The 27197-nt window shown below is 37.2% G+C and overlaps 1 protein-coding gene across 1 annotated transcript in view; it reads left to right on the forward strand.

Annotated features, from left to right (window-relative positions):
• The window catches only part of LOC307157478 (protein NLRC3-like), a 133320-nt gene that overhangs the window by 75591 nt on the left and 30532 nt on the right, over nucleotides 1-27197 (forward strand). The window contains exon 5 of the mRNA XM_079869388.1: nucleotides 17592-17765. Coding sequence (XP_079725514.1) covers nucleotides 17592-17765 — 174 coding nt within the window. The remainder of the gene's footprint in view (nucleotides 1-17591; nucleotides 17766-27197) is intronic.

Genomic DNA, 27197 nt, shown 5'->3' on the forward strand with positions numbered 1-27197 from the left:
CCAACCTAAAATTTTTGTGGGCAGGGCTAAGTTCGGCTGGCATCCAGGCTATTAGTAAGCTACAGGACATCGTCTTTCAAAACATGACCTGCACGAAAGAGGAAAAAAATTAATGCGTCATTGTACTTCTGAAAATGCACTTCCAAATGCGCCTCTGTCCCCAGCACATTTCAAACCAAACTGACGCCCATGCTCAGAGATCATAAAAATCAGTAAAGTCATCCTCCCACTGCTTTCCCCAGCTGACTGAACTGCCTAAAGTGAAAGTTTAAAAGAGCAAGGTGACCAAAATAATTAAATTATGTAGAGAAGGTTGAATGCAATACACAATCGTTTATATAGCCAAGATGGACACACTTAGCTGGCGTCAACTCCACGCAGCTATAGTGTCGCTCCTACGGCGTTGTGACCCTTTCAGAGTGATAATGCTAGGGGTGATAAGTCTGAGGTTATTTGCAAGGTGTCTGTCAGCCAGTTTATGTTAGCAAGCAAATTTTAAAAACTGCCCACAAAGTACTGCTTGCTAGCGAAGTGCTCATTTCAAAATGTTACTTACATATTACAGAGTAACCAGGTTATTGTAACCAAAATATGTCTGAGTTTACTTGCAAAGTCAGTGACTGTTGCTATTATTACTTGGAACAAATATTGCAGAATATAAATTAATTTTATAAAGGTTGTTTTCATATTTTCTACATTTACAGTATTTTTATAAAAAAATCTATATATTTTTTATTATTTATTTATTTTAGAAACCATATACCCATGGTAAAAAAGAGCATGGCCACTGAAATAAGGCCATACAACACACACTAAACATTTGTTCAGAAGACTTTTGAGTACTGGATCTTGTAGAATTTTTGTAACAAAATGATGTGAAAAAGGCCATATGTGAGGAGGCATGAATGATCATGAACAATTGTGATTCACACCTGAGGAGATAAAGACTCTGCCTCTTATGAGCCTATCAGTGAGGATCGTGACTGAGAGAGAATTACAAGATATAAATAGGGGCAAGGTACATTTTGATAGTCATACCTGGTAACAAATCCTGTTCAAATACACTGAACAAAATTATAAACACAACACTTTTGTTTTTGCCCCCATTTTTCATGAGCTGAACTCAAAGATCTGGAACTTTTTCTATGTACATAAAAGGCCTATTTCTCTCAAATATTGTTCAAAAAAGTCTAAATCTGTGTTAGTGAGCACCTCTCCTTTGCCAGGATAATCCATCCACCTCACAGGTGTGGCAAATCAAGATGCTGATTAGACAGCAGGATTATTGCATAGGTGTGCCTTAGGCTGGCCACAACAACACAATGCCACACAATGGAGGCTGTTGCTGTAAAATTGGAGTCAGAAAGTCAATGTTTCACTCAAAGACTACCTGAACCGAGCACACAACAATGCACTGAAGAGTATGTGAGTAGATACAGTGCTAATGGTGGAAGCATGAATTTGATCGATTGCTCCTGCCTGCCTCGTTGCTGCTGCTGAGTTGGCTATCTTTCTGTTTTGAATCATTATTTACTATCATTCCTTTTTGTTTATACTGCTAAATATAGCTTACTCAACATCACACATTAACCTGACATCGCTAGCTTCAATCTAAATCGTTATTGCTAGCACAACACACTAGTAATTTGCTAGCCTATTAGTATGCCATCCGTGCGCTCTTTATTTATTTTTCTCTCGCGCCTTTTACGAGTTCATCAAACCTTAGGTGAGTAGGATCAGTCAACAAACATGGTGAGTCATGTCGTCATCTCCTCTTATAGTCACTTGCACTTCATGTAACATGTATAGCATAGCCTTCTCTGCCAGCACAGGATTTACATGTGATAAAAGCAGGGAGATAGTAAAGTTGGCGGAGAAGATTTCAGAACTAGAGACACGCATCCAAACTTTAATCGAGGTTAATTGTAAGAGTGCAAGGGCTTTAGATACTGCTTTGGATGAGACTAGCTTAGTGAACTCAGTACATTGTTCGGTTCCGGCTGTAGTAGAGCCTGTGCAGCAGGGCAATTTGTTGATGGTGAGGTGCTGTAGTTGCGGGACAAAACACTGCTATTCCGTTCCGATTACCATAACAAACAGGTTCTCCCCTCTCAGTGAAACACCCACTGTGAATTCTGTTGAATGTGCCCTAGTTATTTGTGATTCTATTACACGGAACGTGAAAATAGAGACACCAGCCACCATAGTCACATGTTTGCCGGGAGCCAGAGCACCTGACATCAAAGCAAATTTAAAAGTGCTGGCTAATGCTAATCGTAAATTCTCTAAGATTATTATTCACGTCGGCACTAATGATGTTCGTCTCCGCCAGTGGGAGATCACCAAAATTAACGTTAAAAAGGTGTGTGAACTCGGAAGTACGATGTCAGGCACTGTAATTTGCTCTGGCCCCCTTCCTGTTTGCAGGAGTGATGAGATACTCAATAGATTGTCCTCACTCAATGGCTGGCTGTCTAAGTGGTGTCCGCAAAATAATATAGAATTCATAGACAATTGGAAAAGTTTTTGGGGCAGACCTAAACCTTTTGAAAAGAGATGGTATTCATCCCTCCTGGGATGGTGCTGCTCTTCTCTCTAGTAATATGGCACAGTCTTAGGCCGGCGACACACTGGCTGCGTGGCGCTTCTGTTGCGTGGCGTTTTCTATGTCTTTGCGCACCAGAAATGTGTCTGAGGCGGCACTGATGCTGCGCTGATGCTGCTAGGTGACATATGATAAGTAGGGTTGGGTATTGGTTGGGTTTTATCCGATACCAGTACCTACTCTGTATTTTTCAAACGGTTCCGGTGCTTAAACGGTTCTTGAAACGGTACTTAAGAAAACTAAACTGCACACACTTTATCAAAAAAATAATACCTCTGTGTGTGTGTGTGTGTGTGTGTGTGTGTGTGTGTGTGTGTGTGTGTGATTTTCTGAAAAAGATTTTCTGATTAAATGAAAAATTGTGCCCTTTAAAAGGCTACTGATGTAGCACAAAACACTTGAGTTAAGATCAAAATTTTGTCTTCTCATATTATGACTTTTACAAAACAGAGAAATATCTGACACTGAGCAGAAATATTTAACACACACAGTATAGCCTCATATAAATATACTTGATATTGATATACTTCATACTTGATATGCAAGATTTGCAGTTGGCATTAAAATACTAGACTTACCCGAAGAGGAACACTGGCAGCTGAACTTGAACTTTAGTCAAGCGTGTCAGAGGTTTTGGGTTCTAATCCGCATTCGTAGTTTTTTATTTATTTATTTATTTTTAAAACCGATTATGCTCATCAGTGGTTGTATATCAAGCAGGGACACTTTGTGTCCATTATATTTTGAGATTTCACCAGAACGAATAGATATGAGGCGCCGTCTAGGGCTTAAATCAAACTTCATTCACGCACATATGAAACCCTTGCATACACGTATACTAGGTACAGATGTGGCCTTTAAAAATGCGCGTCTCAGAGAGAAGAATGCCACGAGCACTTCCGAAATTCTGCGGGATTCTGCAGAAGGGGGATTAGGTGTTGGACGCAGGAAATACTAAAACCTGTAGATGGCAGTCGTGTTTCATGTGGCCATACTGACGACAATACTGTATGTGTGCTCGACTTCATGCTGAGCATACTGTATGATATTGAAGTAACATGACAGGGATTCTCAGTGTTTTGGCAGTACTTTGATGTCATACACATGCACGCTTTTTGGCAAACGTTTGGTTGGCAAAGTTTTCTTTTGCCAGTTACATAAACAGTCACATATTCTTCATAAAAATCAGACTCATAAAAATCCGACTCAAACGCGCATCATTTTTTTTCTATGTACTTACAGTAGAAGAGACGTGATGTATGATAACTGAGTCTTATAACACAATAATTCGCGAAGACCTTTGAAGAGACCGAGAGCATTTGCGCAATATCATTAACTAGTTTATCTAATTTTACATTTAGTTCCTTTTTGCATCGGAACGTTTTAAATAGCTTTAACATGGTTGTAATGCGCGTTTCTGCATTACTGTACAGTACTTTTTATATTATCATGTTTCCCTTTATCGATTTCGGTGGGGACGGTGGGTACGCGTACCCACCAGATCTCGTCATGGGTCATTGTGTACCCACCACTTTTAACTTCTGTCCATAATAATTTGACTTTTGGTTCGATTTTTTTAAACCGTTTTCAGTGGTTGAGGAACAATATGAGAGAGAAATTTGGTAATCATTGTCTGATCCAACAAAAAAACCATAATATTCATTTTATTTTATTTTTCGTGTTCGCATTTATGAGGGAAAAAACAATGTGTCAGTTCTCTGTTACGGACGAGCGCCCTGAAAGCGCCACTAAAAGACTGCTTTAAAACTATCACAGAGACCTCAAACAGAACAGCTGCCTTTCTATAAATTGAATTTCGTTTTGTATTAATTATATCTTAATTTTAATCAATGTTTCATGAACCAATTGCCTTGATTTATAAGAAGTAAATATAGCAGACAATCTCGACATTGGAGGCGCCGGCGAGTGAACTGGAGTTCGTCTCATAAATGAACCGAAACTCAGCGTATAATGCACATTCACATTCACGGCGTATTTAGACACATTTAGACGCATTCATAATCATTACTTTTACCGGTTCTTTGTGGCAAACTTTATGCGTGCGGTCGTGCGCTTGAGTGCGGCTATATTACGTAAACGCTCATTATCCTGTAGGCTAAAGTAGTAATTAAATGAATATGAAGGGGAGATTTGTCCATGAATGACTTAAACGAACAACTAAAACTTTTAGTTGGAAGCAGCCCTTACTCCACATATTTTCGAACTAGGCAACAGGACATCTGGGTTGAGCGAGCGACCCTGCGGAATATTCAGAATGCGCTCTCCACACTCACGAGCTCTGATCGGAACAAACCCGAACCACACTGTCTGCTGAACTTGCGCAGAAACATCAAAATATGATATTTTCTAAAGAAGAATTTTAAAACTTTATTGGTGGTAGTTGAGAAGAATTCCTCTTTCCATATCTAAATCAGTTTGAGCGCAATATAAATTTAGGCTATCATATTGTTATTCTTATTATATTAGAATACGTATTTTTTTTACAACATTTTTAACATATAGAGAATATAAGTTTAGCGTGTTGTGTGTGTTTCCTAATTATAAGCTTTTGGTGAAATTGCAACAAAACTAAAAGTACATAAAACATAAAAAACATCATTACTTTTTTAATTCTTATTCACTCTTTGTTTTAGCGATGTTTATAAATATACTATATTTTTGCATTTTGTTGACAAACTGTCAAAGAAACCAATGTAATCTTCCTGATTTAATCACGTAAAACACAAGCACCACTCTTCTGAATGATGGTAACAAACCTCCAAGAGTTTGTAAACCATTTATTTGTAAAACATATTTAATGCTAACTTTACTTACAAATAAAAATAAAAAAAACTTTTTTTTTACAGTGTATAAATAAAACGACATGAAGGAAGTTAGTTCCAAAATGTAATTAATTGCAGTCTTTGTTTTAGCTGCTTGTTTTAGCTGCTACCAATTGACACAGAGTAAAAAAATTACAAACCACCCACCCCCCAGGTCTGCTAATTCTTTGCCAACCCCCAATGCTAATCGATCTCCTCTCAGGGAATCAAAAGAAAACATTGTAGGCTAGTAGATTAGATTGCATGCAGGAAGAGGCTTATGCTTTGTATTAAGTAATGAGCGTTTAGGCTACTATATAGCCGCACTCAAGCGCACGACCGCACGCATAAAGCTTGCCACAAAGAACCAGTAAAAGTAATGAATGCGTCTAAATGTGTCTAAATACGCCGTGAATGTGAATGTGCATTATACGATGAGTTTCGGTTCATTTATGAGACGAACTCCAGTTCACTCGCCGGCGCCTCCAATGTCGAGATTGTCTGCTATATTTACTTCTTATAAATCAAGGCAATTGGTTCATGAAACATTGATTCAAATTAAGATATAATTAATACAAAACGAAATTCAATTTAAAGAAAGGCAGCTGTTCTGTTTGAGGTCTCTGTGATAGTTTTAAAGCAGTCTTTTAGTGGCGCTTTCAGAGCGCTCGTCCGTAACAGAGAACTGACACGTTGTTTTTTCCCTCATAAATGCGAACACGAAAAATAAAATAAAATGAATATTATAATGGGTCAGACAATAATTACCAAATTTCTCTCTCATATTGCTCCTCATAACCACTGAAAACGGTCAAAAAATCGAAACAAAAGTCAAATTATTATGGACTTTAAGTTAAAAGTGGTGTGTACAAAATGACTCATGACGAAATCTGGTGGGTACACCGCACCGTCCCCACCGAAATCGACGCTTATGCTAGTACAATATCTTTGCTTCTGACAATTTTCTGTAATAAATCCGTAAATCAATCACAAAACGTGTTGATGTGTTGGCGAATACAATTTTAAATGGTCAATTTAAAAAAAGCAGAAACGTGTATAAAACCCGCTTCAATAGTTAACAATATCTGAACTGTGCTCTTTTGCTTACTTCTAATTTTCTCATGCACTTTGTCTTGTATTTCTGCAATAGATTAATTGATCTGGCCATAATTGTGACCAGACTAACGTAATTTCTCTGTCATTTCTCTGTCTTTTTATCTCTTTAAAATATTGCTACTTTTAGAAAAAAAATGACATAATTATGAATCAAATTATTATGAACAAACAATGAAACTGTGTCAAAATTCGACAACACAAAGAATTATCAAAAGGCGATATAACGCACATCTCAGGTTAAATTAATTATATAAAAAACAGGGAACATTTTGTAAAAACAAAACTGAACAAAATGCTTAATTAAAATAATTGTAGGCCTATTATGTTTTACCAAATATTTAATACCACTTCCCCATAATGATGTAATTAATTTTTAAAACAACATCTGTCAAACTGTCAATCAGATACCTCTTATCTGGCCATTTTTATTTTATTTTAGAAGTCATGACTGTTGATCACCCTTTATATGGATTTTGTGAATATGAATATTTAAAAGATTTACAAACTGTCGGCAAGACCTCAAGCCAACCCCGGACATTCTGCGACTAACGTGGAAAAATAGACAGTTCAATTAAAATATTTATTAATAATGTAATTGTAATGGCAATCAGATGCGCCCAAAATATAAATGCAACGCGTTGTGCTGCAACATTATCTCACAAGAACAATCACACAATAAATATCTGCAGGAATTAAGAATCTGGGTAGCTAAGTCGCATTATTTAAGCCTTTCATTATGTTAGGATGATTTTGTGTATAAAAAAAAAATAAAATACTGCTGGGTTTTTACAGGCAGAGTCACGTGTATTATGCTCACACTAAATTCTCTGTTGCACTTAAATGCGCATTGCACGCACAATCATCTTAATAGCCTAGTTGTACAAAAAAAGTTATGTGCTGGCAAGAACGTCACTTTGCTGTTTTGATAAAAGCAATGTTAAATATTCTACATGCACTCATCTCCTGGAAACCACAGCAATGACAAAGCATATATAAAAATTCGTAAACGTTGTCCAATACCCCTTCTCGTCTTAAGAACACTTTGATGAACCTTTTGGATTTACAAATATTTTCAAATGTCTGTATAATGCAGTACTGTAAATATTTGTGTCTATTATTATTTATAATTTGTATTTTATTGTGGATGTTTTCTCACAATCATGACATAATGTGAAGTAAAATGAAAAATCTAATGTAAAGTTGTTTTTTATGCGCCACCTGGTGGATATTCTGTGAAGCGAAACACATTGAGGGAATTTGTAAGTAGTGCCCCCCGAAAGCACTTGCAGAATTCTGCGAGACTGTGCGAGACGAATTGCCGAATGCCGCGGGAGAAAACGCGCGTTTTTAAAGGCCACATTTGTAGTCACACATACATGTATACTGCTGAATGCTAAAACTAATACATATGAAGTGCACAACTTCTAAAGTCGCTCACGCACACACACGCAAACTCTACACACACTAGACGTGCTGAACTCTCCGCGCACATACTCATCTGAGACGCGAGCACACACACACACACTCACACAAACTCTCCGCGCACATACTCATCTGAGACGCGAGCACACACACACAAACTCTCCGCGCACATAATCATAAGCCGCGTTTCCACCGCAGGAACTTTCCCCAGGAACTAGGAACTTTGGGCTGGTACTCGATGTGTTTACACCGCAGGAACCAGGGTCTAAATGAAGTTCCGGGTAAATATTTGCCCCTCCGATAGTCCCTGCTCACGAGGTAGTACTTTTTCAAAGTTCAGGAACTTTCAGGGGTGGGACTTGTGCGCTGCACAAGCTGATTGGTTGTGTTCACGCCGCATTTTGGTTGGATGACTCCACGCAGCATTTTCTTTATTTTTAACCTCCCTTTTAAAAAGTGGCTTCATGCAGTAAAGTTGTCTGTCTGCAAATATGGAATTTAATAAAAAAAACTGGGGGACTGGCGACGAGTTTCAGGCTTTATTATTTGGGTATTTGTGGAAGAGGAAACTTTCTGCGCGTTCGTCACAGCCATCTCACGGCCAATGTCCGCAATAGCTGATAACATACAATTTTATATCTAACGTTAGCATTACGAGCTCTGAACACGCTTTATCAGTGCTCGTCTCTTTTCTGCCACAGCTTTTAATATTAAGTCATTATGTTTACACATTGTCATCTATTGCAAGGCAAACCATGTTACAAATTTACTATAACAGGATTGAAATAGCGCATTGAGGTTGGTAACAAACAACTATTTACAAGACTGTCACTATTTATGATTGATAGACGGGGTTCAGGCTTTTTTTAAGAGTATTTGCGCAAAAGGAAATTTTTGCGCGTTCGTCCCAGTCATCTCACAACGTACCTTGTCTAATTTTATACGCATACGAGCTTTCTGAACACGCTTTAGTATCAGTGCTCGTCTATTTTGTTATGTTAATTAGCCTACCTCGTTAGTAAACCAATAACTGCAGCACAGTTTGAATCTCCTCCATACTTATAAATGTGGCGCTCAAAACTGATTACTGTCCGTCGCAGACTGGGAGGAGCAGTTGCGCGCAGTTTACCTTCCCGGTACTTTAGACCGCGGTGTAAACGCAGAAAGCAACCGGTCTGGGGCAAAAAAGGTTCCTGGGAAAAAAGTTCCTGGGACAAATTGTTCCGGGTAATTTCGGTGGAAAAGCGGCTATATAGACGGCGCCTCATAAATAGATCGATCTCCGCAACGTATTGAAGCGCGCGTCCGAGTGAAGAAAAGTGCGGTGTGCGCGAGCCACGAGAAAACACTGTATCCGCGCCACTGATCGCAGCGGCAATGAGCACTTTGATCACTTGATTTAAAAAAACATATTTCAGCGCTAGATAGTCTCTTATTTAACAAACGAACTAAATGAATGCTTTGCTGGTCAACTGGAGATGTTTTATTATTGGATCATTCGTGCCGCGAGATGTTTTATAGGGGGCGGTAAAAAAACGTCAGGCACCGAAATCAGGCACTGAAAGTTTCGTTCTTATTCGGTCTGGTTACTACCGTTTACGTAGGAACCGGTTCCCTATTGGAACCGGGTTTCGGTACCCAACCCTAATGATAAGCCTCATTGGTGATATATTTGACATATGGAGAGAGAGTTGTGGAAGGCCTATACTTCATGTTAAACATAAATATATAGCAGCAAAGACAACGTCGGCAGCATTGACGCAAGATAGGCTACAAAATATTTTGTTCTGTATTGACAGGTGCAATATTTGAAAATCGCTAATATTTTTTTAAATTACATTTATATCTGCATTTATGTCAAAACCTAGAGACTTTCAAACATCAAAATGTCATTTATTAATATGTATTCGTGTCAAAATGACATAAACATGTTTTCCTATTTTATTTTGCCTGGAAACGCTTCTAACACGCTTGCGTGTCGCGTGAAAAATAGGCGTCGGTTCTATTTCTAGCAAGCACGCGTTTTCGTGCAAGCTCTAACCTGTTAACATGGGAGTCGAAATAAAAACGGACACGCCACGCAGCTGAGACGCTCACGCCACGCAGCCAGTGTGTCGCCGGCATTAGGTCAGAAATCCCATCAGAGCCTCTTTCACCTAGATATCATCATATAGAGACTGTTTCTGTTCCCCGAATTAAGAAATACAAAAAACTTCCAAACCCATCTAAGGGTAAAAATGTAATTGATGTTCAACAAATAAAAAACAGATATAATACAAATGACCAAATGATAAAACTTGGGTTGCTGAATATTCGATCCCTTACTCCAAAAGTACTTATTGTTAATGATATGTTTACAGACTATAACCTAGATGTGCTGTGTTTGACAGAAACCTGACTAAAACCAAACGATTACATTACTTTAAATGAGTCCACCCCACAAGATTACGGTTATAAACATGAACCTCGTCTGAAAGGCAAACGGGGAGGTGTTGCTGTAATTTATAGTAAAATTTTCAAAATTACTAAGAAATCTAGTTTAAAATATAAATCTTTTGAAGTGTTGGTGCTTAATGTAACAATATATAGTGTAAAAGATAAATCACGTTTGAGATTTGTGCTGGCTACTGTATACAGGCCACCAGGGCACCATACAGACTTTATCAAAGAATTTGCTGGTTTTCAGAGTTAGTACTGGCTGCAGATAAAGTCCTAATTGTTGGTGATTTTAATATACATGTAGATAACGAAAAATATGCATTTAACCTGTTAAGCTTCACCAGTGCGTGGGCGCACTGAAGCGTTTTTTTATTTATATAGTTCAAAGTTACTATCAGATTTAATGTTATACCTTGACAAACTATACATCATTAAAAAGATATAATACTCAAGTTTCAGTATTTGACCACTATTGTATTCTGAGAAACTTATAGTGACAGTTATGTCTTAATTTGTGTCAGGAGTTATGAAATGAAAAAATGAGTCGATACCTTTAATATGAATTATGCGCGTCAGCCGCTTTCATTCATAAAAAACTCCCGTGCTGTCGTCATGACAGCGATACACAAAACAACGTCCCTCAGGGCTTTAGCTAAAAAATGTGCAAACTTGGAGAAACATTGATATATTCTCATAGATTCACGTCATATTTCTAAAGACAGGAATAATATTTATTGAATTTATACCCAAATGTGTCGATGTAATCATTGTGAGCGCTTCTTACTGAGATGTGCAGTGTTTTCAATTCATACCAATAGCCTGAGGGCGCTATATGCACAAACAATAATCCATATATGGAACATGAAGAAGAGCCATAATCATGTGACATTCCAGGACGTCACTGCTACACACAAAGCTAACAAGAGATCCCGCTGTAATATGCAGATAAAAGATGTTTTGAAGACAATAAACATGTTTGCTATGATATTTGATTTGCCTGTGTTCTTCAAGCCATGCCAGGTATTTTCATAATAATAGATTATATTTATAATGTAATGCTAATCGATATAGACTTTATCATCGTGCATAAAACTATAAATAATGTTTTCTGTCTGATTTTTTTTTTATCTGAAGCCAAATTAGATCACAGAAGATTATTTAAAACACTCGATTGCGTTATGAAGTAAGTTTGGAGCACAAACATGGTTTTAATCTCATAAATGGTCGTGTATTGATGGTGTGCTAAGCTAACATGCTAGCTAGCCCAGGTGCACCTGCCACCAGGGGTTATTCTTTTATGAATTTTGTTCTAAATAAGAATGCTTACTGATATGTTTTAGTGCATTTGACCACTATTTAGTGCACTTCAAATGTGAAGTGAGAACTTTGATAAAAGAAATTAGGGATTGAAACCCTATGAATAGCCTGTGAATAGCCAGTCGTTAGTAGCTATAATGCAGACAAAAGAAATGCATATTTAGAGCCATAACCAGTCTGGAGAGGTGTGAATGTGTGCAGGGGGAGACTGAGACTGAATGGGGCTCGTTTGCACCACAAAACAATAGAGACAAAAGACTGCATAGATGGTTAGAAGACGACTAAACATCAGTAGCATTTTTAGAGTAGCCTAATCAAAATAAAGTCATGACATGATCTTGAAAAACATTTAACTAAATACAGAGTTTTAGACTTATTATCTTCATATTTTAAATATAACATGGTCAGACATGTGGCTTTAGCTGTAGTGCATTTCTAGATTGCTCCAGTGCCAACTTCAATTTTATTTTCATTAATATGTTTCATAAAAAAAAAAATTCTAATAACTTTACAAAACTTTGAAGCTATTTAAAAAAAAAATCATTATGACAATAATTAATTCTACATTTACAATAAACTACCAGGTGTCAGCTTTCAAATGAGATCATACTTGTGCTTTTAGTGCAAAGGGTTCATGAACTGTATCTGTTTCAGTTTGGGTATGTCATTTCTGGGGATTTTTCAAAAGTGGGGTTGCAGCTTAACAGGTTAAAGACATTCTTAACTCTATTGGAGTTAGACAACACGTGTCAGGACCTACTCATTGTCGTAATCATACTCTAGATCTAATATTATCACACAGAATCAATGTTGATGCGATGACAGAGCGATGACATCTCAGATCATTATCTAGTCTTGTGTAAACTTAATTTAGCCAAGGCTGCAAAGCCGACTCTGTTACAAATATGTCAGACCTATCACTTTTGCCACTAAAGATTGCTTTATTAATAATCTTCCTGATCAGTTTCATCATCTCAGCATCCCAGATAGCTTAGAAGAACTCGATATTGCAACAGAAACTTTTAACTCTTTCTTTTCCAGCACTTTAGACACAGTTGCTCCATTGTGCTTAAAGAAGATTAAAGAAAATAGTCCAACGCCGTGGTACAACGAGCACATTCAGGCACTTAAGAAAGCAGCCAGAAAAATGGAGCGCAAATGGAAGAAAAGAAAACTAGAGGTATTTCGCATTTCATGGAAGGAGAGCTTGATTGCATACAGAGAGGCCTTAAAGTTTGTTCTATTCTGTTTTGTTCGTTTATTTTTTTACATATGTAATCAGTCTCATTCTTGTTGAAATAATGAAAAAGTTTTTTTTTACAAGAAGTTTTTTTTTTTAAATAGATAGCCTACAAACAGAGATATATTATAGTTCACTGTTCTTTCAAATAATAGTCTATATTTATGTACCGTTTGTTTAAACAACATTAACCAAATTTTCTTTATTTATTTAATAAATAAATGATTACTTTATAACATGCAGTTTCAACTCCACCAAATCTTAGGTTGTTTCATTATTGTACAGCAAATGTCAATAGCTCTTTTTTACTTTTCATGTTTGTTATAGGCTTATTTGGAAATTACCATAGTTGTAGTAATTCATCCTTACTGTTAATTGACATTAGCCCCACTTACATTTAAAAATGTCCGTTTGCGCCACCTGGCGGTCATTTCGCGAACGACTTTGAAATGTGACTGGTTTATTTTTGCTGCGCCAGCTAGCGTGGCGGTAATAGGCATTCTGGTTGACTACCAACTGTAGTGTTGTGTGTACAAAAAAAGCACCTAGCACTAAGGGCTCATCTGGCTACAGAATTAACCCAAGCCTTTTGCAATCTTTCCTTAAAGCTGCAGTCGGCAAGTCTGGCAGATTGAGGGGACTTAGCCAAAATTTTGAATGTTTACAACTCTCATGCCCCTCCCCCACTATCACCAAGCACTCTCCCATCGAGTACGTGCTCGTCAGTGCGTGTGCAACAGATTTTCTGTGAAGCATAATTTTCTTTTCCTTGGTTGTTTTGGACCTGCTTGCTCTGGTTGTTAACCGAGGAATTGGTAGCTTGTTAGTAGATTTTCTCTCCGCCATCATGCTTCGTACAATCCAACACACCTGCGAATTTCAGGTGTGTGCATGTGATTTTGTAACGTGCACGAGAGGGGAGGGGGGATCTGTGGCATGCACGAACTGTGATTGACAGTCTGATCTCACACAGCCCTGCGCTGATTGGACCAGAAGAACCGGGAGAGGTGGATTTTTGCAAAACAAATAACAGGCTCCAGGTGGAGGTAGAAGCGCGGGTTTTTTCTAAAACCGGCTGATTTATGTTGTTCTGTCGGAGCATAGTGTCGGTTTCAGTGAATATGATAAAAAAAATCTTGCCGACGGCAGCTTTAAGTACTCAGATCAACATTTTCCAAATGGAGATGTCAAATACTAATTGGAATTTGCAATAAAATATGGTCTTAGACATGGGAAGTTTGCACACTAATGGGGAACATGAGGTAAGTTGGATGTAAGACCCTAGGAAAGGGCAAACCCTCTGAAGTGGGAAAAGTATCCCTAAACTCTCAAATTGTATTAAAATTAATTTAGCTTCTGAAGGTTTATTTTAAATCATTTTTTGTAAATAAGATGCATGGTAGTAGATCAGGTATTTTACACCCCATTGTAACTCGGTTTACTTTTACAATCACTTGAATTTAGATTCTATTGCTTTCCTGCAGTTTCTGCACTCCAAGTGATCAAGGAGAAGTCATTAAAAGATATTTCTTGCATGAATTGTTCATCCAGCCTGCATGATAATTATTCCTGAGTCTCAAAAAAAAAAAAAAAAAACAGCCAGCAAAAGTCAATTCTGATAACTCCTGTGTGTGGGAATGTAAGTATATAAATCAGAGAGTAGCTGTAAAGTATAACATATTTACCAATTAGTAAAAACAACAAATAAAAATAAAAGTGATAATATTAATAATTATAATAATAAGATATCACTGGAAAAGTATCAGTAACAGATATAACAATAGGAAAATTCATAAATAATAACAACATTAGCAAATAAACATGATGGTAGTGTTGGAAATTGTTTTAATCCTTCTAATAATAATAATAGGAATATTAAGTTATTATAATGGTGCCTCTGATCACCCCGAATGCCACAGCATAGGTTAATACCCAGGTACAGGGTACCAGGGACTGATGCTGCGGGGGACACAGGGCCCAAAGGTTCACAAAGGTTCTTGATAAAGTTGTGGAGTTACAGCTCCTACATGTGTTGGAGAGAATTAATATCTTTGATCAATTTCAGTCAGGTCATCTATTCTTCACCTTTTCTGTTTTATTTATATGTTTCCCTTGGGTCAATTGATTCAACATTTTAAGTGTATCTCATTTTTATGCTGATGACTCACAGCTTTATCCTTCTTTGAAACAAAATTATATCAGTATGCTTGAAATTCTTTTAGATTATGTATTAGCCATCAAGGACTTAATGTATGAAAAATGTCTACAGTTTAATTCAGATAAAGCTGGAACTGCTGTAATTGGTCCAAATGATATTGCAAATATCATTAAGACATATATTGTCTTACTGGATCTTACTGGAGAACAGCATCCAGGAATTGAGGTGTTTCTGAAAGACCTGGGGCCGTATGTATAAAACTTCTAAGAAATGCTCTTAAGAATAGTCTTAAGCCTTGACTTAAGTGTCAGAAAATACTTAGTAAAGAGTAGGACTTTTCTAAGAGTAACTGACTTTTATAAAGCAGCTAAAAGTAACTTTCAGTAAAGTATAAGACTGATTCTTAAGTGCTGACTGAAGTGGGACTTAAGTGCTGTGAACTAAGGACTACAATGATGTCAACCCAAAATGGCCGCCCTCAACCACTGAATCAGCCAATAGTGAGCCTGCAAGGGTGAGGTCACTGTAGCATGACACCAATCATTTAATGTATTAAAATAAAATAATTTAATTAAGACACTGAAACTTTAATATTTAATTTTTTTTTTTTTTAATTGCTATTGCTATTTAATTGCTATTTTAATTTTTAATTAGTATTGATGCTGTGGAATCCCCTGTGGAAAGGTGAGGCAAAGGAAAATTGTCAGATTCACCCTTTATTTAAATAATACGCTTACAAAAATTAACACATTTTTAATACTGTGTAGTTGTGCCTGGAGTCAAATGTTTATTTGTGATAACACAAACATTCTAATTTGTACAGACATAATTTTTACCCAGGCTGTCATACAAAAAAATTATGAACACAAGTAGACAAAATATTAATATATGACTATGTTGACAATGTATGTTTTTTTTCCCTCCTGTGAGCGTTATACTTTTCCTAAAATCTGTAGCTGTAGTTTGCCCTTTTTTGTCACTTTATATTTAACAATATTATTGATCTGCCTGCATTGAGACTATTATTTGAGAACTGAACTGGGCTGGACGATGACATCACTGTTTTCTCCAAAGTGGCTGTATAGAAAAGATATATAAATATATAACTAATGATTTTTACAATGGAAATGAATCAACACTGAACCTACTTAAGTTGGACAATGACACTATTTTCTTCTAGTGCTGCTGTACAGCCAAAACTAACTTTGTTGCATTATTTTCCTGTAATCAATGTAAATCTGCTGTGAAACAATCTGTATTGTAAAAAGCACTGTAGAAATATAGGTGACTTGAATTGAAACAATTTTGTCAGATAAATATCTTCACCAAGTTTAGTGTTTTGTTCTTACCTCATATTTTAAAATATTTAAAATATATAATGTAATGTAAAATTTTTTACAAAAATAAAATAAAAAACCCTCTGCACATCACTTTTGAACACTACTTTGGTGTTGTCAGTGTCACAATAGTGCTGTTTCAGACCCTGATACTGTGAAATGATGATGAGCTCAAGTCATCACCGGTGCACTGCTGCATTCTTCTAGTCGACAAAAATTTATTCTTACTTTCATTTCATTTTATTGCTATAAAATGGCTTAAAGGCTAGTTACAAAAATAATTCCTTGATGATCAAACTTTTATCCATCATTTAACTCCAGTACATCATATTTCAGTTGAAAAGTGTGTGGCCCCCTCCTCTCTGCTACCATCTTTTTACTCTTAACTAGGTTAGGAGACCTCTCCAGCACTTTTAAATAATTTAGGAGCTGAGACCAAGTCTTGACACTTAGGAACCTTTATGAATCACACTTATTATTAAGTTTAGGAATGAGAGTAAAATGATGTCATTCTTAGAATTTTTACAGACTTAAGACTAAAATTGTACTCTGAGTGGCTTTATACATACGGCCCCAGCATGTTAAAAAAATAGTAATCACTTTTTTATTGCTAATGTGTGAACACAGCTTGTTACGAAACCTACGAGACCTTCCACGACTTCCTAGGTTGTCTATGAAAGCCTGTAGACTGATTTTTATGTGAAAGATCCAATACATTTTTGCCAGGAAAATCAAAAGGATATGATGTTTCCATGCGCTCCTGAGAACCTCTCTTCTGTTCTGTGGCACATAAAACGAACACTTAGACTACAAAATGATCTTCCTCTGATTTTGAAATTGGTACATTGAGTCAGTTTTTTTTTAAAAACTTTTAAAAACTCATCTGTAGAATTTGGCTTTTACTTAGCCTATTCTGATAATGTGCTGATTTGGTTTTATATGGTGTATGTTGTTTAATTTAATTTTATTGTTATATGGTTCATTTTATGTTATGTTATAAAGTTTTATTGCACTTTGTCCTCTTTATGTCTGTGTTGTTTGTTTTATATACTGTGAATCACTGTGTGACACAATTGTCATGCACATAATACAGAAAACATTGCTTTAACCATCTATCTATCATTCTCTGTTACAGACTTGCTGGATGTTGTCTGTCTGATCAGAGCTGTGAAAATTTGTCTTCAGCTCTTCAATCAACAAACTCCTATCTCAGAGAGCTGGACCTGAGTTACAATGACCTACAGGATTCAGGAGTGAAGTTGCTCTCTGTTGGACTGAATAGTTCACACTGTCAACTGAACACGCTGAGGTTTGAATTTCACTATTTCTTATATGTTGCCCAGTTTGGATTAGGAAGGTCAAATAAAAGCATTGGCCGGTGCATGTTTCTGAAAGGGCAGACATACTCTCCTTGTTTGTTCCCATCCTTCTAATTTAAATGAAATCAGCCTCCTTCTATGGCCATTTTTTTCATGATTCAATTTACATAAACATTCCATTCCAGACAGTTTTGCATATTTTAATCATTTTCAACGTCCCCGCCAGTACACGTATAGAATTGTTTTGATAACTTCTGATATTGAAAAATATCTTGATATATAGTTGAAACAATTGCAAACAATGTGAAACATATGTGAATTAAATGTGCCTTTATAAGTCTTGGTTGTAGCAAATAAAGTTTAAATACTTGGAGTTACCACAGTTATAATTGACAAATGATGACTTAAAGTGTTTAGTGCAACATGTGAAGGTCTTACTGATGACAAACCAGAAGATGTCGCTCACTGAAGTTTTTATTCAGTATTACAGCGAATGGTTTAGATCAAAACGATGACCAAAGCAGGGTTCTTTATGTGCTCTCTTCCATATCCGATAATCCAACGCATTAACCCCATAAATGCCAAAGAAAAGGAGCATATCAAAATGATTAAGTTTGACTGCGGTGCTAAAGTATAAATACTCAGAACATTGCAAATGATTTGTAATAGACAAAGCAATGATATAAGCAAAGCAATATGATAAAAACAGTGTTACTCACACTTGTGTGGGTTGACGCATCTCTGTCGGATCCAATGTAGTTGGCACTGCATAATCTTTTTATTTTCAGTCTCTCTGAAATGTATGCGTCGAACTGTCTTGTTTAAAAATGAATCCGCAGTAAAATTAAGTGAACAAACATACAGTCTTCGTGAGCTTAGAATTATAAGGTTCTATCTCCGTTTAGGGTAGTTCCGAGATATTGAGCATCAAAGTTTTTACATCCCAGCTGGCACAACTGAGATGGAACCTTTTTATTTTATTAATAACTACTAACAAAATATTTTTTTTACAAAAATAACATCACACAGGCATTAATAAACACCTAATGGATCAGATTATGTCAAAAACTCAATTTCGACCAAAAGTGGAGATAGAACCTTATAATTCTAAGCTCACGTCTTACTGATGCAATTTGACTGGATCATCCACTTGGCACTTCAAAATGTCTTGTAATTCTCAGAGGCATCTCAGAGGATTTTTTGTTGCTGGAGTGTTTGTGTTTGTCTTGTATTCACTACTACATGAAATGTGTGAATCATGGGCAGGCTAAAAAGGCAATGATATAGGCATTGATCTTCTTCTGCAGAGGCGGTCTTTCGCCACACTATGATGTAATAATGTGACAATCCAAAACTATTAATATTCTGAGCTTGGTTTTATAAAAGTTTTTGGACTAAAGAGGAAGTTTTGAGTTATGAAACTTACAGGATGTTTTTACAGTACAATAGGCTACGTGCACAATAGAACTTCCGGTTAACTTCCGTGTTTTGAGTGTGCGGTCGACTACTTCCGGTAGGTCGTGTTGTTGTTGTAGTGGAGATTTTCCGGAGTAGCTAGTTTTGAGTAGACATAAGTTAGACAAAGTTTCAACATGAGCGGATTTCGGGTAAAAGAGAGGCGGTTGGCGTATCAACGCGTGAAAAAGACCGCACTCCATTGTTGTGTACCCCTGTGTGCGAATTCGTCCAGGTACAACAGTACTATAAGCTTTCATAGCTTTCCAGTGGATGTGTTGGTGAGAGCCGAATGGATGGTAAGAGTACGGCGGGACGACTTCACCCCAAGCAAGACGAGTCGTGTTTGCAGCAGGCATTTCCAAAAGGGCGATTTTGTAAACAACCCGGGGAAATTGAGACGGTTGAAGAAAGGGGCCATTCCTGCTCTTTTTTCCTGGAATAATTTTCAAACACCGGCACCGAGGGCGAGCGTGTGGGAGCGGAGACCCAGAGCGGATAGCCCTCCTCCTGTCCATGACATCGACTCAGAAGAAGAGATGGAGCTGGCTACCCTGGCACCAGATCATGATTACTGTATTACTCCTACAACAGCAATGGTCGCAGATCAGTTAGCTGAGGAAAACGATACACTTCGCCATAAAGTAAAGGAGCTCGAACTACAAATTCAGGCTCTCCAGCTGCGGAGTTGTTTAGGACTGAAGCGCTTTGCAGGATCGGACGAGGACATCCGATTTTATACCAGGTGAGTCATAATTAAGTGTTTTGAATTGCAGGAAGCTGATATCTTGTACCATATTAACAGCAATGGGAAAAAAAATCACACAAGTCATGCACTTTAGTGAAAGTAAAGATGGCTACTACACATGTAAAATGTTGCTCCACTAAAAGTCCAGCTTACAAGAGGAAGAGTATTTTCCTACAAGTGTACATCAAATATCAAAAGTAAAAGTAATGTAATTTATGACTAACATAATGAGATCAGGCCAAAACTTGTGCTACCTACAGCACTCAACACAACCTTTCATTGTCTTTTCTTCATATAAAATAAATGTAGTGAATAAAAATTAAGATAATTGATCATGTGTAACTAAATTAGACTACCATGACTAACAGCAATGTTATTTTTGTGTTTTTTGTTTAAAAGATTCCATTCTTATGACCATCTGATGGCATTCTGGAGGCTCATCGAACCAGCAACATCAAAGATGATCCGTGTGACAAGTGTGGCAAGAGAAGCATCGGCCTCTGTCGCAGAGAAGACAACATCAAACAGATCAACTAAGTTGCCGCCCATAGATGAGTTATTTCTTTTTCTAAATTATCTATCAACCGGATGCACACAGAGAGAGCTTGGCCACCGATTTAACATCCATCGGACAACAGCCGGCAGGATCATCACAACCTGGGCCAACTTTCTTTACTGTGTACTGGGAGCTGTGTGTATCTGGATGACACCTGAAGAAATCACAGCCAGCCTACCTCCTGAGTTCAAGGAATATGCAGACACTCAGGTCATTGTTGACTGCACAGAACTGCGGTGCCAAACTCCATCCTCACTTGTGCTACAGAGTGAGGTGTACTCGCACTACAAATCACACTGTACCTTCAAGGCCATGATTGGCATGGCACCACATGGTCCTCTGACATTTGTTTCTGCTCTCTATGGCGGCTCTATCAGTGACCGTGAGCTCTTCAGATTGTCTGGCATCATACCTCTCCTGTCCCCTGACATGGCTGTGATGGTGGACAAGGGCTTTAGAGTGGACAACCTTGTGCCAGGAAGACTTCACAGGCCTGCCTTCCGCTCCAACAAGGAACAAATGGCAGCACAGGACGTCCTGGAGACACAGTCAATCGCGCGGCTGCGAGTTCATATTGAAAGGCTAATCAGGCGGGTTAAGGAGAACAAACTTTTTGACACTGTAATCCCTTTGTCTATTTCAGGGAGCATTAACCAACTTTTCACTGTATCTTGTATCTTGTGCAACTACCAAAACGGACCTCTGGTCAAAGACTGGAGAGAACATAAGAGCCAGGTAGAAATCTGACTGTTTGCTTCATGGCTGGCTGCTGCTCTTCCTCATTTTCCTTTTTTTTAATTTTTTTTTTACAAACAATATACTGATTCACACCACAATTTAGTTTTGGCTTACATTTACTGACTTTTTTTCGTTCAAAGTTTGTTTTTATTGTTTTTTAACAACATAAATCACATTCACAGTCCCCCACCCCTTAGATCAGCGTCCATACTGTCCATTAAATCCAACAGAGTATACATACAAAAATGCTCACATACATTAACCTCCAACCAAATACATAAAATACATACTTACATAAATAATAATAATAATAATAATAATAATAAATAATAATAAAATAATAATAATAATAAAAAATAAAAATAAATAAATAAATAAAAAATAAATAAATAAATATATATATAGAATAAAAAAAAATAGTGTCCATAGTAGAGGCATTAATTAAACAGACTTATCAACATATTCAGTAAAAGAGCGCCACAGCTTAAAAAATTGTTTTTCCGATCCTCTTAGCGAATACCTAATTTTTTCAAGGCTGAGACAAGACATCATATCTTTGATCCATTGAGTGTGAGTGGGTGGCAAGGGGTCTTTCCACTTTAATAATATTGCTCTACGTGCGATCAGAGAAGAGAAAGCAAGGACCTTACACATTGATGCTGACAACCATATCTCCTCTGGAGCGACTCCAAATAATGCCACCAGAGGTTCTGGCTCTAATCTATGCTGAAGGACCGCAGAAAGGGTGAGAAATACGGATCGCCAGTAATGCTCTAATTTGGGGCATGTCCAGAACATGTGAATTAACGTTCCCTCAGCACATTGACATCTATTACACATAGGATTAGTACCAGGAAACATTTGAGCTAGTTTAACTTTGGATATATGAGCTCTGTGTACTACTTTGAACTGTATAAGCGAATGCCGAGCACATATTGAAGATGAGTGGACCTGTTTAAGAACACAGTTCCATGTGTCTTCGGAGAGGGGTATATCAAGGTCTTCCTCCCAAGCTCTTTTAATGTTATCCAGAGATGAAGATGCCAGATTCATCATTAAATTATAAATAATAGTAATTGAGCCTTTAGCTATTACATTACATGAAAGGAAACTATCCAAAGGATTTTCAGAAGGCATCAGTGGAAAGTCTGGTACAAGTGACTTAACGTAATGTCTTACTTGCAAGAATCTAAAAAAATTCGACTTTGTAAGACCAAAATGTAATACCAATTCCTCAAAAGAAGCGAATACATTATTCACAAATAAATCTTTGAAACATTTTATCCCCTTGTTAGACCAACTCTTGAATGAACCATCCTGCATTGAAGGTGAAAAAAAATGATTACGGAACACAGGGCTAAGAAGAGAGGGATCCCCAAACCCAAATGATTTCCTGAATTGGATCCAAATCCTCAACGAGTGTTTTACCACTGGGCAGTCGACAGAAGTATAAGAAGTTGACTGTAGATTAGATGCAAGAAGTGCTGGATGGGAAATTTGCTTACAAGCATTTATTTCCATGTCCACCCAGGACGGTCTATTGGGCAAAAGGTGATAATGCCACCAATAAAGTGTATTTCGTATGTTAGCTGCCCAGTAATAAAACTTAAAATTAGGTAAGGACATACCACCATTGCATCTAGGCCTCTGAAGGTATGCTTTGCGTAGACGAGGGTGCTTACCATTCCAAATGAAAGAAGAGATAACAGAGTCCAAAGATTTAAAAAAAGACAGGGGAAGAAATAAAGGTAAACACTGAAAAAGATAAAGAAATTTAGGAAGCACCACCATTTTAATGGAATTAATGCGTCCAATGAGGGAAATCTTTAAAGGTGACCATTTAGAAAGATCTTTCTTAATCCGTTCAAGAAGCATGCCAAAATTATGTTTAAAAAGATGCTTATGATGGCGAGTGATACAGACCCCAAGATAAGTGAGCTTATTCTTGACTAGTTTCAGTGGTATGTTGGAATATTGAAATTGCATATCTACCTTGTTAACCCTCTGGGGACCAAGCTGTTTTTGGGGTCCTTGAGATGTTCTGACATGCCTTGATATTTGTGCTTTTTTCAGTTATTTATAAACATGTTAATGGCAAAGGTGTAAATTCACTCTATATAGCACAAACAGGGCTACCATAATATGTGAGCAACGTGTATGTAGATGTTTGTATTTTTAAGAGAATAATGTTTATGCGTGGTTATTGGAAAAAAATAAAATGAAAGTTGCTGATTTAAGAACACAAAACACATAATAAATATGTGTCCACAAGACTTTTGACTAATTGATGTTGTCCCTTTGATGTTGTCCCTGCCTGATTGTTCACATGAAACACTACATTGATTTAAACATTGTAAAACAGTTTTTTTGTCAGAAGAGGTTTATGCGTGGGAGTGGTAATGGTCATCAATATTAATGAGATTCAGACCAGAGGTGTGACATAGACGCTCCCCCAAGTGTTAATGGGCCATCAGTGAGGCAGCCTGAACAAAGAATGAGGAGATTCAAATGTTTTGTTTTTCAATCTGTTTTATTGTAATTTTGTAAAAACAAAAGTAAAGGCAGGTATCTCACAGTAAATGCTTATGCCCCGTTGATGCGGGCTCTAAGCAAATCAAATGTGACCATATATTGCATATATGTGACCTTTTATATTAACATTACCAATCAATAATTGTTATGTTGTGCATGCATAACAACACATTTGTTGCAAAGCCACACAGGCACATATAGGCTACATTTGTATCATCACAAAGTATATAAACAAAATGTAACTAACATCTGTAAAATAGTAGGTAAATATGAACTTACTCTTTTTGATTTTTGTTGCTGCGTGTCCTCGTTGCAGTGGAAGGCGAGAGTGAACAAGCTACATTCCTTTTAAAAAAAGTTACAAAACATATGTAACATCAACCAATCTCCAAAAATAAATAATAAAGTCATACAGGCTCATATTATTAACACTAAGTATAAACAAAATTGAACTAACACCTGTAAAATAGTGGGTAAATATGTACTTACTCTTTCTGATTTCTGACTGTGTTGCTAAGCGCACTCCGAGTTGCAGGCGGAGGTAGTGATGAAGCTACATTCCTTTTAAAAAAGTTGAAGAATATTATTACATAAATATAACTATAGTAGCATTAGTCTATAATGAATTACTGATGTAAATAATTTTAGACGCGTGCAATAAGCCTATATGCGTGTCAATGGGCCATTACCGGAGAGGCACACCGCAAACATTAGCCTAACACATTTGTGCACTTCATTAACTGGGTATATTTACACATTTCAGCACATTTACACACATTTACAACTGATATTTGCGAGCATGCATCGTTAATGATAATGAGGCAGCATTTATATAGTCAAAATATAATCTAAACACCTACTAGGCCTACTTTCTAAAATAATTTCTAAATTCTATCTTTCATACATAATGATCTAAACATATCATTTAGGCTACACATACAAATACAAATTTCCTAACCAAGGGGTGTAGCATATGTACACAAAAAAACAAAACAAAACATTTTTAACGTTGAAATGGTACGAGATATTAAATTCATGGTATAGATGCACTTTCATTAGATCGTGTTGAATATAGGTAGATATAAAATGTCAGTACTCTGGATGGCAAGTCCACCCAGTATAATATGTAAGCTCATGTTTTGAATAGCTTGTCAACTAATGCAAGTAAGAATAAATACTTACTCATCCGAAATTCTATCCACGGCTGGATCAAGTCGCTCTTCAAAATACAAACGGTCGTCATCAGAGTAGTCGCGCTCCTCTTCTGATGAAAATCTGGACTCTTCGTCGATAGTATCCAGGACGAACTGCAGGGCTTCCGCACCGGTGTACCGTGTCATCTTCCCAACGCGCAGGTGACGAAATGATGAAACTTGAAGCGTTTAATGCATTTGCTTGGGGGCGTTTACCTGTTTTGCATAGATGGCTTAGCACATTATCTTGTGAATAGCGCGCTCCGTGAGTAGGCGTGAACGAATTAAAGTCAATGAGCTCGTAATGAGCTCGACTGGAATCGCTCTCTTTTTATACAGATTACAGAAGCTGATAATATTTGTTTTTTATATAAATGACTTCATTTAACAGATGCGATCTCAAGCTTTATGCCCGTGGGTCTGTTTGCCTGTTTGACTGAATTTTCGCGGAGTTATAGATCATTTTCGAACGCGTTTCAAATGGGAGTTTACTGACAGAGAGAAGGCAGAAATCGCATCATGTTAAAGTTTCTTTATTTGTCAAAAAGCAAAACACTTTATTTTTATTGTGAGTATACAGAAAAAAAATAGAAACTGAACAGGATCGATTGATGTATAACACGAAAATTAAAGATCAAAATTAACAGAGCATTTTGTGTTTATTTTTCATTGCTAAAAAAAAAAACGAGCAAAACGCGCCGGCGCGTTTTTGGTCCCCAGAGGGTTAATTGGAAAAAGTTCACTCTTGTGCAGATTAAGCCTGTAGCCGGAAAACCGACCAAAATTCTCAAGCAAAGATAGAGCTGCGGGTAAAGAAGTTTGTGGATTTGATACAAAAAGCAGTAGATCGTCCGCATATAGAGTTACCTTATGTACGGTCTCACCTCTGGTAATTCCAGTGATCTGCTGACTCTGGCGTAGGGCGATTGCTAAAGGCTCAATGGCTAAAGCAAATAGTAGTGGGCTTAGCGGACAGCCCTGCCGGGTTCCGCGATGCAAATTAAATGGCCTAGAGTACAAACCATTGCTTAGGACTACTGCAGAGGGAGCACTATAAAGTAATTTAATCCAAGAAAGAAAGACTGGGCCAAATCCAAATTTTTCTAAAACTAAAAAAAGGTACTCCCACTCAACCCTGTCGAACGCCTTCTCTGCGTCTAAAGAGACAACACATTCTGGAATGGCCTGATGCTGAGAGTATACCACATTAAGTAAACGGCGGATATTAAAAAAAGATTGACGATTTTTTATAAACCCTGTTTGATCAGGAAAGATGATAGTGGGAAGAACATCTTCAAGTCTTGAGGCAAGTACCTTCGCTAAAATTTTAACGTCGCAGTTAAGCAAAGAAATGGGCCTATATGACGCACAGTCTAAGGGGTCTTTATCCTTTTTCAGTAACAAAGAGATACAGGCTTGATTTAACGTTGGGGGAAGAGTCCCAGTCCTAAGAGACTCAGAGAAAACAGATGTCAAAAAAGGAGTGAGTTGTACTGAGAATTTTTTATAGAATTCTGACGGAAAGCCGTCAGGTCCTGGGGTTTTGCCAGATTGTAGAGAAGAGATAGCAGCCGCCACTTCCTCCTGAGAAATTGGCGCCTCTAAAAGGTTGCAAACATCTAAGGATAAAGTGGGGAGATTTAATCGGCCAAGAAAATCTTCGATATCCCCCTGCGAAGAGGGTTCAGATGTATACAAAGTAGAGTAAAAATCTCTGAACTTGTCGTTAATAGTATTTTGATCAGTTGTGACCTCTCCGTTATCTAGACGAAGACCACTTATAATTTGTTTAGCACGTAGCCCTCGCAGCTGATTAGCTAAAACTTTCCCGGATTTTTCCCCACTTTCATAAAAAACGCTCCTGGTTTTCCTCAAAAGGTCCTCTATATCGTTGGTTGAAAGCAAGTCGAGCTCTGATTTAAGTTTAAAACGTTTCTTATACAAATCTGGTGTGGGAAACCTAGCATATTGTTCATCTATTTTTGAAATATCATTAGCGAGTGAAATTTGCTTTTCTTTAGAGAGCTTTCTTTTATTAGCACCGTATGAAATAATTTGGCCTCTAATATATGCCTTAAGGGCCTCCCATACTGTTGAGTCTGAAACTTCCGCTGATTTATTAACGCTCAAGAAAAAAGGAATTTGGTCAGCAACAAAGGAAATAAAATTATCATCTGCCAAGAGTGAAGTATTAAAACGC

Source organism: Squalius cephalus, assembly GCF_949319135.1.
Source record: "Squalius cephalus genome assembly, chromosome: 4".
Classification (NCBI taxonomy): domain Eukaryota; kingdom Metazoa; phylum Chordata; class Actinopteri; order Cypriniformes; family Leuciscidae; genus Squalius; species Squalius cephalus.